Raw genomic sequence first — 14886 nt, forward strand, 5'->3', positions numbered from 1 at the left:
TAAATTTATCCTAAGTATTTAATTTTTTTGTAGCTACTATAAATGGAATTGCTTTCTTCTTGATTTCTTTTCAGATAGTTCACTATTAGTGTATAGAAACACTATTGATTTTTCTTTTTTTCATTTCTTTCTTTCTTTTTCTTTTTTTTTTTTTTTTTTTTTAATAGATTGGGTCTCATCATGTTTTCCAGGCCTTGAACACCTAGGCTCCGGTGATCCTCCTGCCTCAGTGACTGAATGACTGAGACTGCAGGCATAATATTTTACTGTTGTTGGCATTTAATTGTTCATAAGCATCTTACGATCGTATGTATTTATGTCATATCAGTTGTAATGTGTCCTGTTTCATTTCTGATTTTGTCTTCTCCCTTCTTAGGCTTGCCAAAGGTTTGTCAATTTTATCTAACTTTCCAAAATCCAACTCTCAGTTTTATTGCTTTTTTCTATTTTTGTCTTTATTTTATTTACCTTTCTTCTGATTTTTATTATTTTCTTCCTTCTATTATACTAGCTTTGGGCACAGTTTGTTCTTGTCTTTGTAATTCCTTTAGGTATAATGTTAGATTGTTTATTTGAGGTTTTTTTGTTTTTATATAGCTATTTACTGCCATAAACTTTGCTCTTAAAACTGCTTTTGCTGTGTTCCATGGGTTTTGATATGCTGCATTTCCATTTTTTTTAATCTCAGGAAATTTCTGAATTTCCCTTTCAGTTTCTTCCTTGACCCACTGATGATTCAGGAGCATGTTGTTTAATTTCCATGTCTTTGTGAATTTGCTGAAGTACCTCTGATACTGATTTCTAGTTTTATATTATTGTGGTCAGAAAAAATAACTTGATATGATTTTACTCTTCTTAAATTTGTTAAGACTTGTTTTGTGGCCTAACATATGATCTCCCCTGGTGTGTGTTACATGTGCAGTTGAGAATAATGTGTAGTCTCCTGCTGTTAGGTGAAATGTTTTATGTCTGATTGGTCCATTTGGCCTAGAATACAGTTTAAGTCTGATGTTTCTTATTATTTTCTGTTTAGATTATTTGTCCAAAGCTTAAGGTAGGGTGTTGAAGTCTCCTACTATTACTGTATTGCAGTCTCTCTCTTTTCAGACCTATTAATGTTTGGTTTTTATATTTAGGTGCTCTGATGTTGGGCTCATACATATTTATACAAAACAATAGCTGCATAATTTATTAAGGGATGTGCAATATAAAATTATGACAATATAAATTATGACACTGAACATTCAAAGTGAGGGAACTGGAGTAAAAGTACTTTCATATAACTTGTTGTTATATCCTCTTATTGAATTCACTAGAATCTTTGTTTCTTTTTTACAATTTCTGACTTAAAGTCTGTTTTATGTGATGTAAGTATAGTTACTCCTGCTTTCTTTTGGTTTCTGTTTGCGTGGAATATCTTTTTCCATTCTCTCACCATCAGTCTGTGTGTATTTTTACAGAAGAAGCGAGTCTGCTATGGGCAGCATATAGTTGAGTCTTATTTTCTTAATCCACTGAGACACTATGTCTTTTGATTAGATAATTTAATCCACTTATTTTCGAGGTAATTATTGATAGACAAGGACTTAATACTGCCATTTTGTTCATTGTTTCATGGTTCTTTTGTAGATCCTTTATTATTTTCTTCTTCTCTTGCTGTCTTCTTTTGTGTGTGTGTGTGTGTGGTTAAGTGATTTTCTCTAGTGGTATGTTTTGATTTCTTGCTTTTTATTTTCTGTGTACCTACTATTGGTTTTTGGTTTATGGTTACCAAGAGGCTACCAAAAAAATCTTGAGCTAAAATATTTTATTTAAACTTGATAACTTAATTTTGATTGCTAAACTACCCCCCAAACAAAAAAGTCTACACTTTTACTTAATCCCTTGACATTTTGAATCTTTGATGCCACAGTTTACACATTTTATATTGTATATCTCTTAACAAATTATTGTAGCTATTATTACTTTTAATAGTTTTGTTTTTTATCTTTCCCACTAAAGATATAAGAGATTTGCCTACCACAATCACAGTATTAGAGTATTTTGAATTTACCTGTGTACTTTCTTTTATCAGTCAGTGTTACACTTTCAGATGTTTTCGTGTTACCCATTAGCATCTTTTTCTCTCAGCTTGAGGAACTCCTTTTACATTTCTTGTAAATTAGGTGTTGTCATGATTATCTCCCTCAGCTATTGTTTGTCTGAGGAAGTATCTCTCCTTTATTTCTGAAGGACACTTTGCTGGGTACATTACTCTTGGTTGGTAGTTTACTCCTTTAACACTTTGAATATATCATCCCTTTCTCTCCTGACTTGTCTGCTGCTAACCATATTGGGACTCTCTTTGATGTTATCTGCTTCTTTTTCTTGCTGTTTTCAGGATCCTCTCATTGTCTTTGAGTTTGATTGTAATATGTCTTGGGGTAGTCTTGTTTGGATAGAATCGGACTAGAGACCTTTGACTTTCTTGTATGTGGATATTTACATCTTTCTCCAGGTTTGGAAAAATTTTCCATTACTGTTTCTTTAAGTAAGCTTTTTACCCCCTTTATCTTTCTTTTCTTATTCTTTAACTACTGTGACTCAGAACTTTGCTTTTTTGATGCTGTTCCATGAATCTTGTAAGCTTTCTTCATTCACTTTCAGTCTTTATTCTCCTCTGTGTATTTTCAGATAACCTGTATTTGAGTTCGCAGTTTCTTTCTTTTTCTTAATCACTCCTATAGTTGATGCTCCCACATTGTATTTTTATTTTGTTCATTGTATTTTTCAGCCCCGTGATTTCTGTTTGATTTTTTTTTCTTTTATTATTTCAGTCTTTTTACTACCTTTTTCATTGTAGTCACTGGTTATTTTTCTAATTTCATTGAATTGTTTCTTTGTATTTTCTTGAAGTTGGCTGAGCTTTCTTAAAACAGTTATTTTGAATTCTTTATCTGTTCATCTCTGTTTCTTTAGGGATGGTTGTTAGTGATGTCATGTGTTACTGATTGTTACTGATGCTTGCGGCCATGTGTTTATGTTAGTGCATTTGAAGAGGTAGGTGCTTATTTCAGTCTTTGCAGACTGGCTTTATCTGAGAATGCCCTTCATAAAGAATGTCTAGAGATTCTTTAATATTTAATTAAATATCTTTAATATTTTGAAGAACTTCCAAACTGTTTCTAAAGTGAGTGTTCCATTTTATAATCCCAGTAGCAATGAATCTGTTTTTCCACAGCCATATCAATAGTCATTACTGTCTGTCTTTTTGATTTTTATATTTTTCGGACAGGGTCTTGCTCTGTCATCCCATCTGGAGTGCAATGGTACATACAGTCATGGCTAATTGCAGCCTCAATTTCCCTGGCTCAATTGATCCTCCCACCTCCTGAGTACCTGGAACCACAAGCGTGTACCACAATGCCTGGCTAATTTTTATATTTTTTGTAGAGACAAAGTTTTGCCATGTTGCCTAGTGTGTTAGTCCATTCTCATGCTGCTATAAAGAACTGCCTGAGACTAGGTAATTTATAAGGAAAGAGGTTTACTTGACTCAGAGTTTTGCTTGGCTGAGGAGCCCTTGGGAAACTTACAATCATGGTAGAAGGGGAAGCAAACACGTCCTTCACATGATGGCAGGAAGACAAGTGCCTAGCAAAGAGGGAAAATACTCATAAAATCATGAGATCTCATGAGAACTCAAATCACTATCATGAGAACATCAGGATGAGAGTAACCTTCCCCATGATTCAATTACCCGCCACTGGGTCTCTCCCATGACACGTGGGGATTATTGGAACTACAATTCAAGATGAGATTTGGGTGAGGACACAGTCAAACTATATCATTTTGCCCCTAGCCCCTCCAAAATCTCATGTTCTCACATTTCAAAACACAATTATGCCTTCCCAACAGTCCCCCAGAGTCTTAACTCATTCCAGCATTAACCCAAAATTCCAAGGTCTTATCTGAGACCAGGCAAGTCCCTTCTGCCTATGAGCCTGTAAAATCAAAAGGAAGTTAGTTATTATAATTCCTAGATACAATGGGGATACAGGCATTGAGTAAAAACACTTGTTCCCACTGGGAGAAATTGGCCAAAATGAAGGGACTACAGGCCTCATGCAAGTCCAAAATCCAGTGGGGCAATCTTAAAGCTCCAAAATGATCTCCTTTGACATCATGTCACACATTCAGCTCACACTAATGCAAGTGGTGGGCTCCCATGGCCGTGGGCATCTCCACCCCTGTGGCTTTGCAGGATACAGCCCCTCCCCTGGCTGCCTTCACAGGCTGGTTTTGCATGTCTGTGGCTTTTCCAGGTGCACAGCACAGGCTGTCAGTAAATATACTATTCTGGGGTCTAGCGGATGGTGGTCCTCTTTTCACAGTTCCATTATGCAGTGCTCCAATGGGGAGTCTGTGTTGGGGCTCCAACCCCACATTTCCCTTCTGCACTGCCCTAGCCAAGGTTCTCCTTGAGGGCTCCACCGCTGCAACAAACTTCTCTAGGGACATCCAGGCATTTCCATACATCCTCTGAAATCTAGGCAGAGGTTCTCAAACTTCAGTTCTTGGCTTCTGTGCACCCACATACTCAGCACCATGTGGAAGCTGCCAAGGCTTGGGGGTTGCACCTTCTGAAGCCATGGTGCAAGCTGTACCTTAGCCCCTTTTATCCATGGCTGGGATGCAGGGCATCAAATCCTGAGACTGCATAAAGCAGCAAGGCCCTAGGCCTGGTCCCTGAAACCATTTTTTTTCTCCTGGGCCTCTGGGCCTGTGATGGGAGGGCCTTCTGTGAAGACCTCTGAAATCCCCTGGAGTCATTGCTTTGATTAACATTTCACTCCTTGTTACTTATGCAGATTTCTTCAGCTGGCTTGAATTTTTTCCTCAGACCATAGGTTTTTCTTTTCTATCATATCATCAGGCTGCAAATTTGCCAAACTTTTACTCTCTAATTCCTCTTGAGTGCTTTGCCACTTAGAATTTTTTTCTGCCTAATACCCCAAATCATCTCTGTCAGGTTCAAAGTTTCACAGATCCCTAGGACAGGGGCAAAAAGCCACCAGTCTCTTTTGTAAAGCACAGCAAAAGTCATCTTTGCTCCATTTTCCAACAAGTTCCTCAACTCCATCAGAGATGCCCTCAGCCTGGACTTCACTGGTCATATGACTATCGTATTTTGTTCAAGGACTTTCAACAAGTCTCTGGGAAGTTCTAAACATTCCCACATATTTTTGTCTTCTGAGCCCTCCACATCTTGAAGAAGTTTCAAACATTCTCACCGTTTCCCTGTCTTCTTTTGAGCCTTCCAAACTGTTCCAAACTCTGCCTGTTATCTAGTTCCAAAATCATTTCTACATTTTTGGGTATCCTTATAGCACCCCACTCCTGTTACCAATTTACTGTATTAGTCAGTTCTCACAGTGCTATAAAGAACTGCCTGAGACTGAGTAATTTGTAATGAAAGAGGTTTAATTGACTCACAGTTCTACATGGCTGGGAAGGACTCATGTAACTTATAATCATAGCAGAAGGGGAAGCAAACATGTCCTTCTTCATATGGGCAAGGGAAGGAGAAGCACTGAGCAAAGAGGGAAAAGCCCCTTTAAAACCATCAGCTCTTGTGAGAACTCACTCATTTTCTTGTGAGTCTCTTCCATCGCACATAGAGATTATGAGAACTACAATTCAAGATGAGATTTGGGTGGGGACACAGTCAAACCATATCATCTAGGCTAGTATCAAAATCCTGGGCTCAAGTAATCCACCCACCTTGGCCTACCAAAGAGGTGGGATTACAGGCATGAACCACCGTATCCAGCTGGTCTTTTGATTTCTTTTGATTTTAATCATCCATTGGTTCTGCTTCTCTAGAGAACCCTGACTAATAGATAATTGGCATGAAGTGATATCTCATTGTTGTTTCGATATGTCATTTGTGTTTACATTTCTTTGATGGATGACTTAGGGTTCTTTTTGTACTTTTGGGCTATTACCATTATTACTAGTGTTTATACTTCTTCAGTAAAAATATTAGAAACAATTTTTAAAGACAGGATGTAACCAGTTTCCTATAGGTACATAACCATCATGGACCTTCCCTCAAGTGTTTAGCCATTAGTGTTACTCATGTCACTCCAAATGTCAGCTCGTTTTCTTCCTTTTTACTATCTTTTTGTATCCCAAATCTGAATTCATGGGAAAAAAATCTGAATGGTGCTTGATATGGTTTGGATATTTGTCCCCTCCAAATCTCATGTTGAAATGTGACCTCTGGTGTTGGAATTATGGACTAATTGGGGTTGTTTGGGTCACAGGAGTGGATCCTTCATTAATGGCTTTGTGATAAGTGAACTCTATTAGTTCATGAGAGCTGGTTGTTTATAAGAGCCCGGCACTTCATTTTACTTGTCCTTCTCTCACTATCTGACACGCTTGCTCCCTCTTTGCCATTAGCCATGAGTAAAAGCTTCCTGAGGTCTCACCAGAAACTAAGCAGATGTTGGTGCCATGCTGTAGAACTGTGAGCCGAATAAGCCTCATAAATTACCCAGTCTTGGGTGTTTATTTAAAACAACACTAAACAGTGACACAGTGCTGATTGAAACAGCTGTGACGGGGTCATCAGGGCATAAGAGAGGAGTCACTGGGTTGAAATAAAGCCTCCTACTTACACCTGTTCAATAGAAGCTATAGATAGGAAGTTGCTGAAGCAGGCATTCCCTCTGAAACATGTGTTTCACATATATCATAATTATCTTCTGCTCTCAAGTAAAAATCCATTTTTCTTTTAGACTTTCATCTCCATCTCATTTCCCCTGTTTCCTCTCATTTTCTTATCTCTAAGTTTCTTTCTCCACAATTAATGAGAACACTGGCACACTTCACTCCAGTTATTCTTTGTCTATGCAACTTGTTTCTCTGCTGCATGGCTCTTATGGTTTGTAATCATTGGCTCATTTGTATAGCTCAGTGGTTAGGAGTACAGTTTAGAGTTAGAATGCCTGAGTTGAAACACTTAATTCTACTCTACTTACTAGCCTTGTGACCTATAACAAAATTCTCAGATTCTTTTTGTCTGTAAAATGAAGAGTACAGTAAATACATGGGCTTGTTTTAAGGATTAAATGAGTTAACACGTGAAATACTTAGAACAATCCCTGGCAAATGCTCAGTGAATATTGACTATTGCTTGCTTTTGTTTAGTGCCTGTTCTTCCCACTGAGGGCACAGAGCATATGTATCTGGCTAACAGTTCTATGTCCACCACATTGCAATAATGGACTCAGAAAATATTGAAGAATCTGTTAAAGAATGAATAGAATTATCCTAGTGAAAAGGGTGGGTGGGAGATAGTTAGGGAAAGGCACAGATAGCACTGGAAGCAGCACGTGTAGGGAATGGGTCAAACAGTGTTTCTTGGTACTCTCTAGACTATAGTGGGCCACCTCTTAGCTAGTGGTCTATAGATTTTTTCAGAAATCTGTAAACAATCTGTAAACAGCCATGGATATGATAATAATGACCCATTTGTGGGTTCTAAGAAAAAGGACAACTACAGTATTAGAAAATGATTATATGTAAGTCAAGAGGGGGGATGATTATTTGTTTTAAACTGTTCTAAAATTCTTATTTAGGACAGTGGGGGCAAACATTAACTTTAGATTTTGTTATGTATATGGTAAAATTTCATGGTAAACCACTGAAACTATAGTAGTTGAGTATATAACTTCCAAACCATGGAGGAAATAAATGGAATAAGAAAATAAATACATAAACATAAGTTTCAAACAATCCAGTGAAGAGGAGAGGGAGAAACATAGAAAGAATGAGATAATTAGAAAGCAATAGGTAATGTGTGAGAAATAAATTCAAGTACAGTAAAGCTCCACTAAAATGTACCCTGCAGTAATGTTGAGACATGATTTCCCTTCATCTCCATTCTCAAATGGAGTGGGCTAAATAACATTTTTATCCAGTTTCCCTGGGGGTTTGAGGTTGGTGGAGAGTAATTTAGAAGATAGTCACCTTCTGATCGGTTTAGACTTTCTCAGTTTAGTCCTCAATTAAAAAAAATTAATGGAAACCTTGTTAGAAGACAGAGATTGTCAGATGAAAGGACAAGCAAAATAAAGTCTTACTAATCGAAAAACAAATCTGGGGTAGCTACGTTAATATCAGCTATAGGGTAGCTATGTTAATATCAACTATGCTAATATTAATTATTAATCTATTAATAATAAATTATAATAAATACCAGATTATAATAATCTATTAATAATGGATTATATAGTAAAATCATTAATAAGAATAGAGTGTCGCCACATTTTAAAATTCGCTATGAAGACATAAGATTTTTAAGCTGGTTGATAAAATTCTGGGGAGCGCAAATTATAGAATAGAATTTGTAGGATGCACCAAAGTATTTTTTTAGAGACATCCATTAATTCAGCAGATAAACGAGCACCTTCTTTGTCCCAGTCACTGGAAGAGGTGGCCTAAAGAAGAGAACAAAACAGTCAAAATCCTGGCACATTCAGAGTTTCTCTTAGGAGAAAATAGATACAAATGATGTTATTACCAAGAAACTTGTGAAACAAACCAAATATTAATGATAAATATTTAAGACTGCAATATGTTAATTTTAAGATTGAAAATGAGGTACAAGGATTTCTTAAAACTCAGAGGCTCAGTCACTGAGAGTTAGATTTTTTACAGTCACTGTTAATTTTTCTAACTTGTAGGAAATTGAAAGCATGTTTAGAGTATTTCAAGACTACATTCAAATGTTACAACAGAATATTAAGAATTATCTTCTTGATCCACTAAGTGCAGGAAAAAAATGAGTAATGAATCCATTCATTACCACCTTTCAATATTTTATCTTTCAGTTTTTGTGTTTTGTAGCTCATTGACAGAGTTTGACAGAGTGCTGAAAGTAGTCTTTAGTGAGCTGGCTGTAATTTTGGGGGCCATTTTAATCTAAATAATTAAAACTATCTGACAGGACCATATGCTTGCTACCATTTCCAATAACCTATACTTGCAAATCGGGTTTTTAATTTAATACGAATATTAAATTAGAAAAGAAACTTTTCTGTGAAGTGGCCAATAACGTTAGTTTTATCAATTTAGTTTCGTTCTTTGATCATTTTCAAACATTTTCAGCATTGATGCAGATGGAACAATGACAGTGGACTGGAATGAATGGGGAGACGACTACTTATTTAATCCCATTACAGACATTGAGGAAATTATCCGTTTCTGGAAACATTCCACAGTAAGTATACTTCATGTATTTATGCTTATTTGGAGCTATAAACCATAGGTACAGTTGTCACTCAATAACACTCTAACACTTACAGGCCAGGATACCTGAGTCCCAGTTGCTCCTTAACCTGTAGAGTTCTATTTATCCTGTTAGGCATAGATTTATAGAACATTAAAACAACAACAACCACCACCACCACCACCCAAGACTGCATAAGTGTTCATCCTGAAAACTTGGGAGAAGTACCATCTTGATGAATAAGCTCTCTAGCTTTTATTGGCATTTAAGTTTCTGCCATAGGGAAGTGTAAAAGTTGTAGGCTTTTGCTTTTTATAGATACTACATTACCCAAATAATCTCAGCACCTCATGGTTGCTAAGAATCTGTTTCCTTGTTTATTCAGATTGTCTAGGTTTATCTCTGGCATACGGCATTTAAAATAATCATTAAAGGTTACAGAATCTTTTTGCTTCATCTGCTTAGCTTAGATGGCATTTCATACCAGTTTGTTTTCTACAAAACTTTCAAATTTTGATTGTTTCATTAATATTCTGTATACTGATGTAAACCAAGTTCCATTATTGTGCAGTCTACTTCTGAAACCATTGGGAACTCTGTGAAGGAGGTTTATTTCTTTCCCCTTAATAGGCTTATCTTCAACACTTATTCATGGATTTTGCTAAATTAAATATGCATTAAATGAAGCAGTTCACACTGCCACTAGTAACAACACCTAAGATTACATAAAGCATTAGAAAATTGTTGGTGATTAGTGCTGTCTCAGCTATGAGTATAGAATAATACTATACTAGTAGTTCAATTCAGTTGCCACGATACATTTTACACTGTGTGAAGTTTTATTTACATGATTCTTACTGTATTTTTAAGGTAGTTGATAACAGTTGAAGCTATAGAAGTATCTCCATTTTATTGAGAGTAAAATGAAGGAAGAGATGGTTACTACCATAGGATAGCTCCTTCCCCTTGCACTTTTGCCTATAAAATTTTTTATGCCAAAACATTTTAGATAATAGAGTTGTAAAAATATTATTATAGAGTTATTTCTCTCAAGCTGTAGTGCTGTAGAATAGATTGAAAGGGTGATGATTTCAAACAATACCTCTCCATTAGCTAAATTTTATATAGAATCTATTGCATGTTTTAAATGGCAAGTCAGATTTAAAAATATTTTTATAAACAAAAGGTAATGAGCTTAGGGTTGTTCGCATACAGAGTTTTAATTTTTATTTATATATTTAAAACATATCATGGTATAAATTATAATATGAATGTACATTTGAAATAAAGGAAGGATTATTTGAGAATTGATGTCTTCACCAATTGGTTATGGTTTTCTAGCCTTATGGAAAGTGGTTACAATAAAAAAGATTGACTATACCTGACAAAACACTGCCCTTTCATTCTGACCTAGACCAAGAGAAGCAAAGTTACTATGAATCCATGAAGAAAGAAAGTTGTAATTGTTGGTTTTGTATATTTGTAATTACTGTTTATTTCCATTTCTTATGAACTGACAATGTACTTCGTTCATTGTGAATAGACTACTTATAATCTATGTGCTCAAATTGGTTTAGTATAAATTATAGGGAGAAAAGTTCATATTAACTGCAAAATAACACATGATTCTTCTCTAAAACAAAAATGTCTTCTGGCATTATATATTTTTAACTAAGAAGCATGGGGATCTTTTTTTTTTTTTCATTTTAACAGGGAATTAACATAGGGGATAGCCTAACTATTCCAGATGAATTCACGGAAGATGAAAAAAATCCAGACGGTGGCGGCAGCTTTTGGCAGGAGGCATTGCTGGTGCTGTCTGTTGAACAAGCACTGCCCCTTTGGACTGTCTGAAAATCATGATGCAGGTGAGCTTTATTATCATGTGTCCAGGTTTGCCTTAAATAGTCTGAAACAATGAGAAATGTAGTGCTTTGAAAAGTAAGTTTTAAAATTTCTCAGTAATAATCTTTTATACCCTAAAGTGTGTATCTATTTTGTTAGTGTTAACACTAAATTCAGTCCTTGAAAGTATGGCATTGTACCAAACTTTAAATCGTTAATACATGTGTGTAATGAATTTTTAATCTTTGGGATTCTCTGACTATTCAAACGTTTAATTTTAGAAAGATCTCTAGCCATTATTGTAGGATTTTCCTTATTTATAGTTCCCTTCTTTCTTATATACTTTACCAAAAGTAAAGTAACTCTGAAATATAGAATCATAGAGCAGCAATGTAATTTTAAAAACTATTCTAAAGCTGAGGTTTGCAGGAAAAGATCTGGCTTTGTAGACTGACTTTGCTATTTACTATCAATGTAGCCTTAGGCTGACCAGAGTGGAAAGAGGGAAAGGAAAAAAATTAATATGTATTTGCTCATTGTGGTAACCCAGCTAATCCTTGCAGCAGCCCAGTGAAGTAGGAATTTTATCATTTTTCCAGGGGGAACCTGAGGCCCAGAGAATTAACTTTTCCTTTACAACAAATGAGAGGAGGAGTGGAGTATCTTTGCCTCCAATGCTCCTGGTTTTCATGCTGCTTGAAACCTCTGAGCTCTCATTTTCCTTCATTCTGGAATGGGGATAAAAATATATAACAAGAATGGTTGTAAGAATCAAACAATATCAGGTATGTGAAAATGCCTGGCACACTGGAATATCCTTTTGGAACATAGTAGTTGTTTACAAAATGTTTTTAAAAGTTTGTTATACCTTTGGTCAGCACTTTCAATATTTGTCCACAGATTTCTGTACAAAAAGATTTCTGGCAATATTTTAAGCTAGCATTCCTTCAGAATGTCCCCAAATCACAAAATATATTTAGGGGAAAAGCTAATGCTTTAAAGAAAAACGAGAGAGGACTAGTGTGTGTTTTTCTTTAGGAATAGTAGTAACTTGACTTTTAGAGAACTTAAATATTTAAGTGTTCGTTTTTTCCTTTGTCCTATTTTATTGTGATGTTTAGTTATTCAAAATAAAATGGATTTCTCTGGAATTTAGTTTCTGCAAATTTAAAAAGTTTCCAAAGTCAACCTTCAGGTTTGATACTTCTCTAGGACTCCCAAAACTCACTGAAAGCTTATTACCCCTGGTTATAGTTTATTACAGGGAAAAGATATGGATGAAAATCAGTCAAGTAAAGCAGCTCATAGGGTGGAGCTTCTGTTGTCCTCTCCCTGTGAAGTCCCCATGTCTTACTTTCTTGGCACTGTTGTGTGACACTAGGCACAGAGTGTTGCACACCAACCAGGGAAGCTCATCTGAGACTTTGGTGCTGAGCGTTCTTAGTGGGGTCCATTTTCATACTGGCCACATGGCTGGCGTTCAGGATTCAACCCCTTCTGTGAGTGCACCTGTGTGTGTATGTGTGTCTGTGTGTGTGTGTGTGTAGAGTGGTAGTCACTCCTTTTATGTTAGCTGAAACTATCAGAGGAATAGCTGATTTATTTGATTATTTTCGGTGTATTAGATTGAATAAGTTTTTATCTGTAGGTGGTCATAAGGTACAGTATTTTTAAATGACTACCACATCTGTAGTATAAGTCAAGTATTGTATTAGCACTCACACGATTGGTACATGTTATAATGAATTTATTGCCTAGAGATGCCTCAAAATATGCCAAAGAAGGTGGAATTTTTATTTTTGGTTTCAGGCTGTATATATTCCAGTGTTTTTAGCCCTAATATACATAATATCCAAACTATTTCAGACTCATTTACAGTTCATGTCTGTACTATTTCTTCTTAATATGTTACTCCCTCTCCTCAAGAATAGAAACAGTATTACCTGCAGTATATATAATATAATGTAATAATATATTATTACCTGCAGTATACATTTTATTTCTCTTTAATATTTCTGTGAGCTTGTTCATATTTCAAAGGTGTTCCATTGTCTGATATGTATCAGACAATGATACATATCAATAATACAATTTAGTTAATGTCATCTTATGAATGTTGTTCATAATTTAATTTTCTTCTTGTCTTTTCTGCTTTCTCACACTGAAGATACCAATTACTCTTAGTTTTAGAGTTGAAACAGACCTCTAAAATCATGGCAATACTCCCTCCCATCATTATATATATATTTTCAATCTTTTCTATATTTTAATTTCAAATATACTTGCAGTAACCACACAAAAAGTTTGTGTGGTTGCTTTAGAAAAAGTGATAATAGTATGCCACCAGTATTTTATATTATTCTGCATTTATTTTTTAGGCTCATGGTTCAAAATCAGACCAAATGAATATATTTGGTGGCTTTTGACAGACGGTAAAAGAAGGAGGTATCTGTGCCCTTTGGAGAGGAAATGGTGCAAACGTCATCAAAATAGCTCCTGAGACAGCTGTTAAGTTCTGGGCATATGAACACGTAATTGTTATCACCTATGGAATTTATTAACAAAGAGTAGTTAGTAAATTGATTCAATAAATGTTAATGTATAATACTTTTGGGATTCTTGTTTTAATAGGTGATTATCTCTCATGTACACTCTATAAGGAATATCACTTATAGGAGATTAGACTAAATAAAATCAGAGATTTCTCATGACCAAGTTATGGGATTCTTAATTCATCATATTATTTATACAGAAAGTCTTTTTTTCCCTCTCTAAGTAGTTCTTAAAGGAAGGGTAACAGTTTATTCATTCTGAATTCTGAGCAGAAGCAGCACACTAAGTTTTATGCAAGTTTCTCAATCTGACCTCTGCAAGGAAAACTTATAAGTTGAAGTCCTTTATGTAATTTGACATTACTGGAAATTTGAGTTGAGTTTAGAGTGACAGCTCCATGAAGGCAGGGGCATGGCTTCTACCCCATGTACTCCAGCACCTAGACAGAGCTTGGGATGTAGTAAGTGCTAGGTGAGTGCTGAGTGAGTGAGTGAATGAATAAATGCATTTACCTTTGAATCACTTTGCTGAATTTTGTTAGCTTGGATGATTTCAGCTATTGCTTCAGTCTAACTCAATGTTAGGCTGAGGAGGAAGTACAGAGGTAAGTTTTATAAGTTGTGTTCTCTTTATGGTCATTAGCAGAACTGTGTAGTTGAGCAGCCACAGATTATTTTTTTCCATTATTTATTCCATCATTATTTATCAAAGATGGAAGGGCTTTGAAATTCAACACCCCCCCCCCCCTCACACACACAGGTTTTGTATTATTTCCTGTTGATTTTAGATTATTCTGGAGAGTGTTTGTTCTTGAGCAACAGAATACTCTTGCGAAGGTTACAGAGTATAGTGCTATCATTTTCTGGGCCTAGGAAATAGAGAAGCAAAGAAAAAATTAAAGAAAACCTAGCCTCCAGGACTTTAATTAGAACCTATCTTTGGGAAGGTTATTTTTCTTATGTGAATATTTGAAGATTCAAATAATGATTATTAAGGGCTAATGTTTGAAATGCCCTTAGATTATTCTGACCACACACTTGGATTTTGTGATAGGAAGGCAAGAACCTAAAATAATCAAATACTCAAAAATAATGCAGTTATTTCAGTATGCAAGAAGTTTGGTATTTTTGAAAGTCCATGGATATTGCAAGCAAATATGCACATTTTACTTTATATAATTTGTCAGATTCTTACCTTGGACATCACAA

General features: G+C 35.5%; 1 protein-coding gene across 3 annotated transcripts in view; it reads left to right on the plus strand.

Moving 5' to 3' along the window:
• LOC120363104 (mitochondrial adenyl nucleotide antiporter SLC25A24-like) overlaps nucleotides 1-14886 on the plus strand; it is a 49737-nt gene that overhangs the window by 21163 nt on the left and 13688 nt on the right. For all 3 annotated transcript variants that reach the window (XM_074381161.1, XM_074381160.1, XM_074381159.1), the window contains exons 5-6: nucleotides 9160-9271; nucleotides 10994-11148. In XM_074381161.1, the coding sequence (XP_074237262.1) occupies nucleotides 9160-9271; nucleotides 10994-11134 (253 nt within the window). In that variant the 3' untranslated portion in view covers nucleotides 11135-11148. The remainder of the gene's footprint in view (nucleotides 1-9159; nucleotides 9272-10993; nucleotides 11149-14886) is intronic.

This window comes from Saimiri boliviensis, chromosome 11 (genome assembly GCF_048565385.1).
Source record: "Saimiri boliviensis isolate mSaiBol1 chromosome 11, mSaiBol1.pri, whole genome shotgun sequence".
Classification (NCBI taxonomy): domain Eukaryota; kingdom Metazoa; phylum Chordata; class Mammalia; order Primates; family Cebidae; genus Saimiri; species Saimiri boliviensis.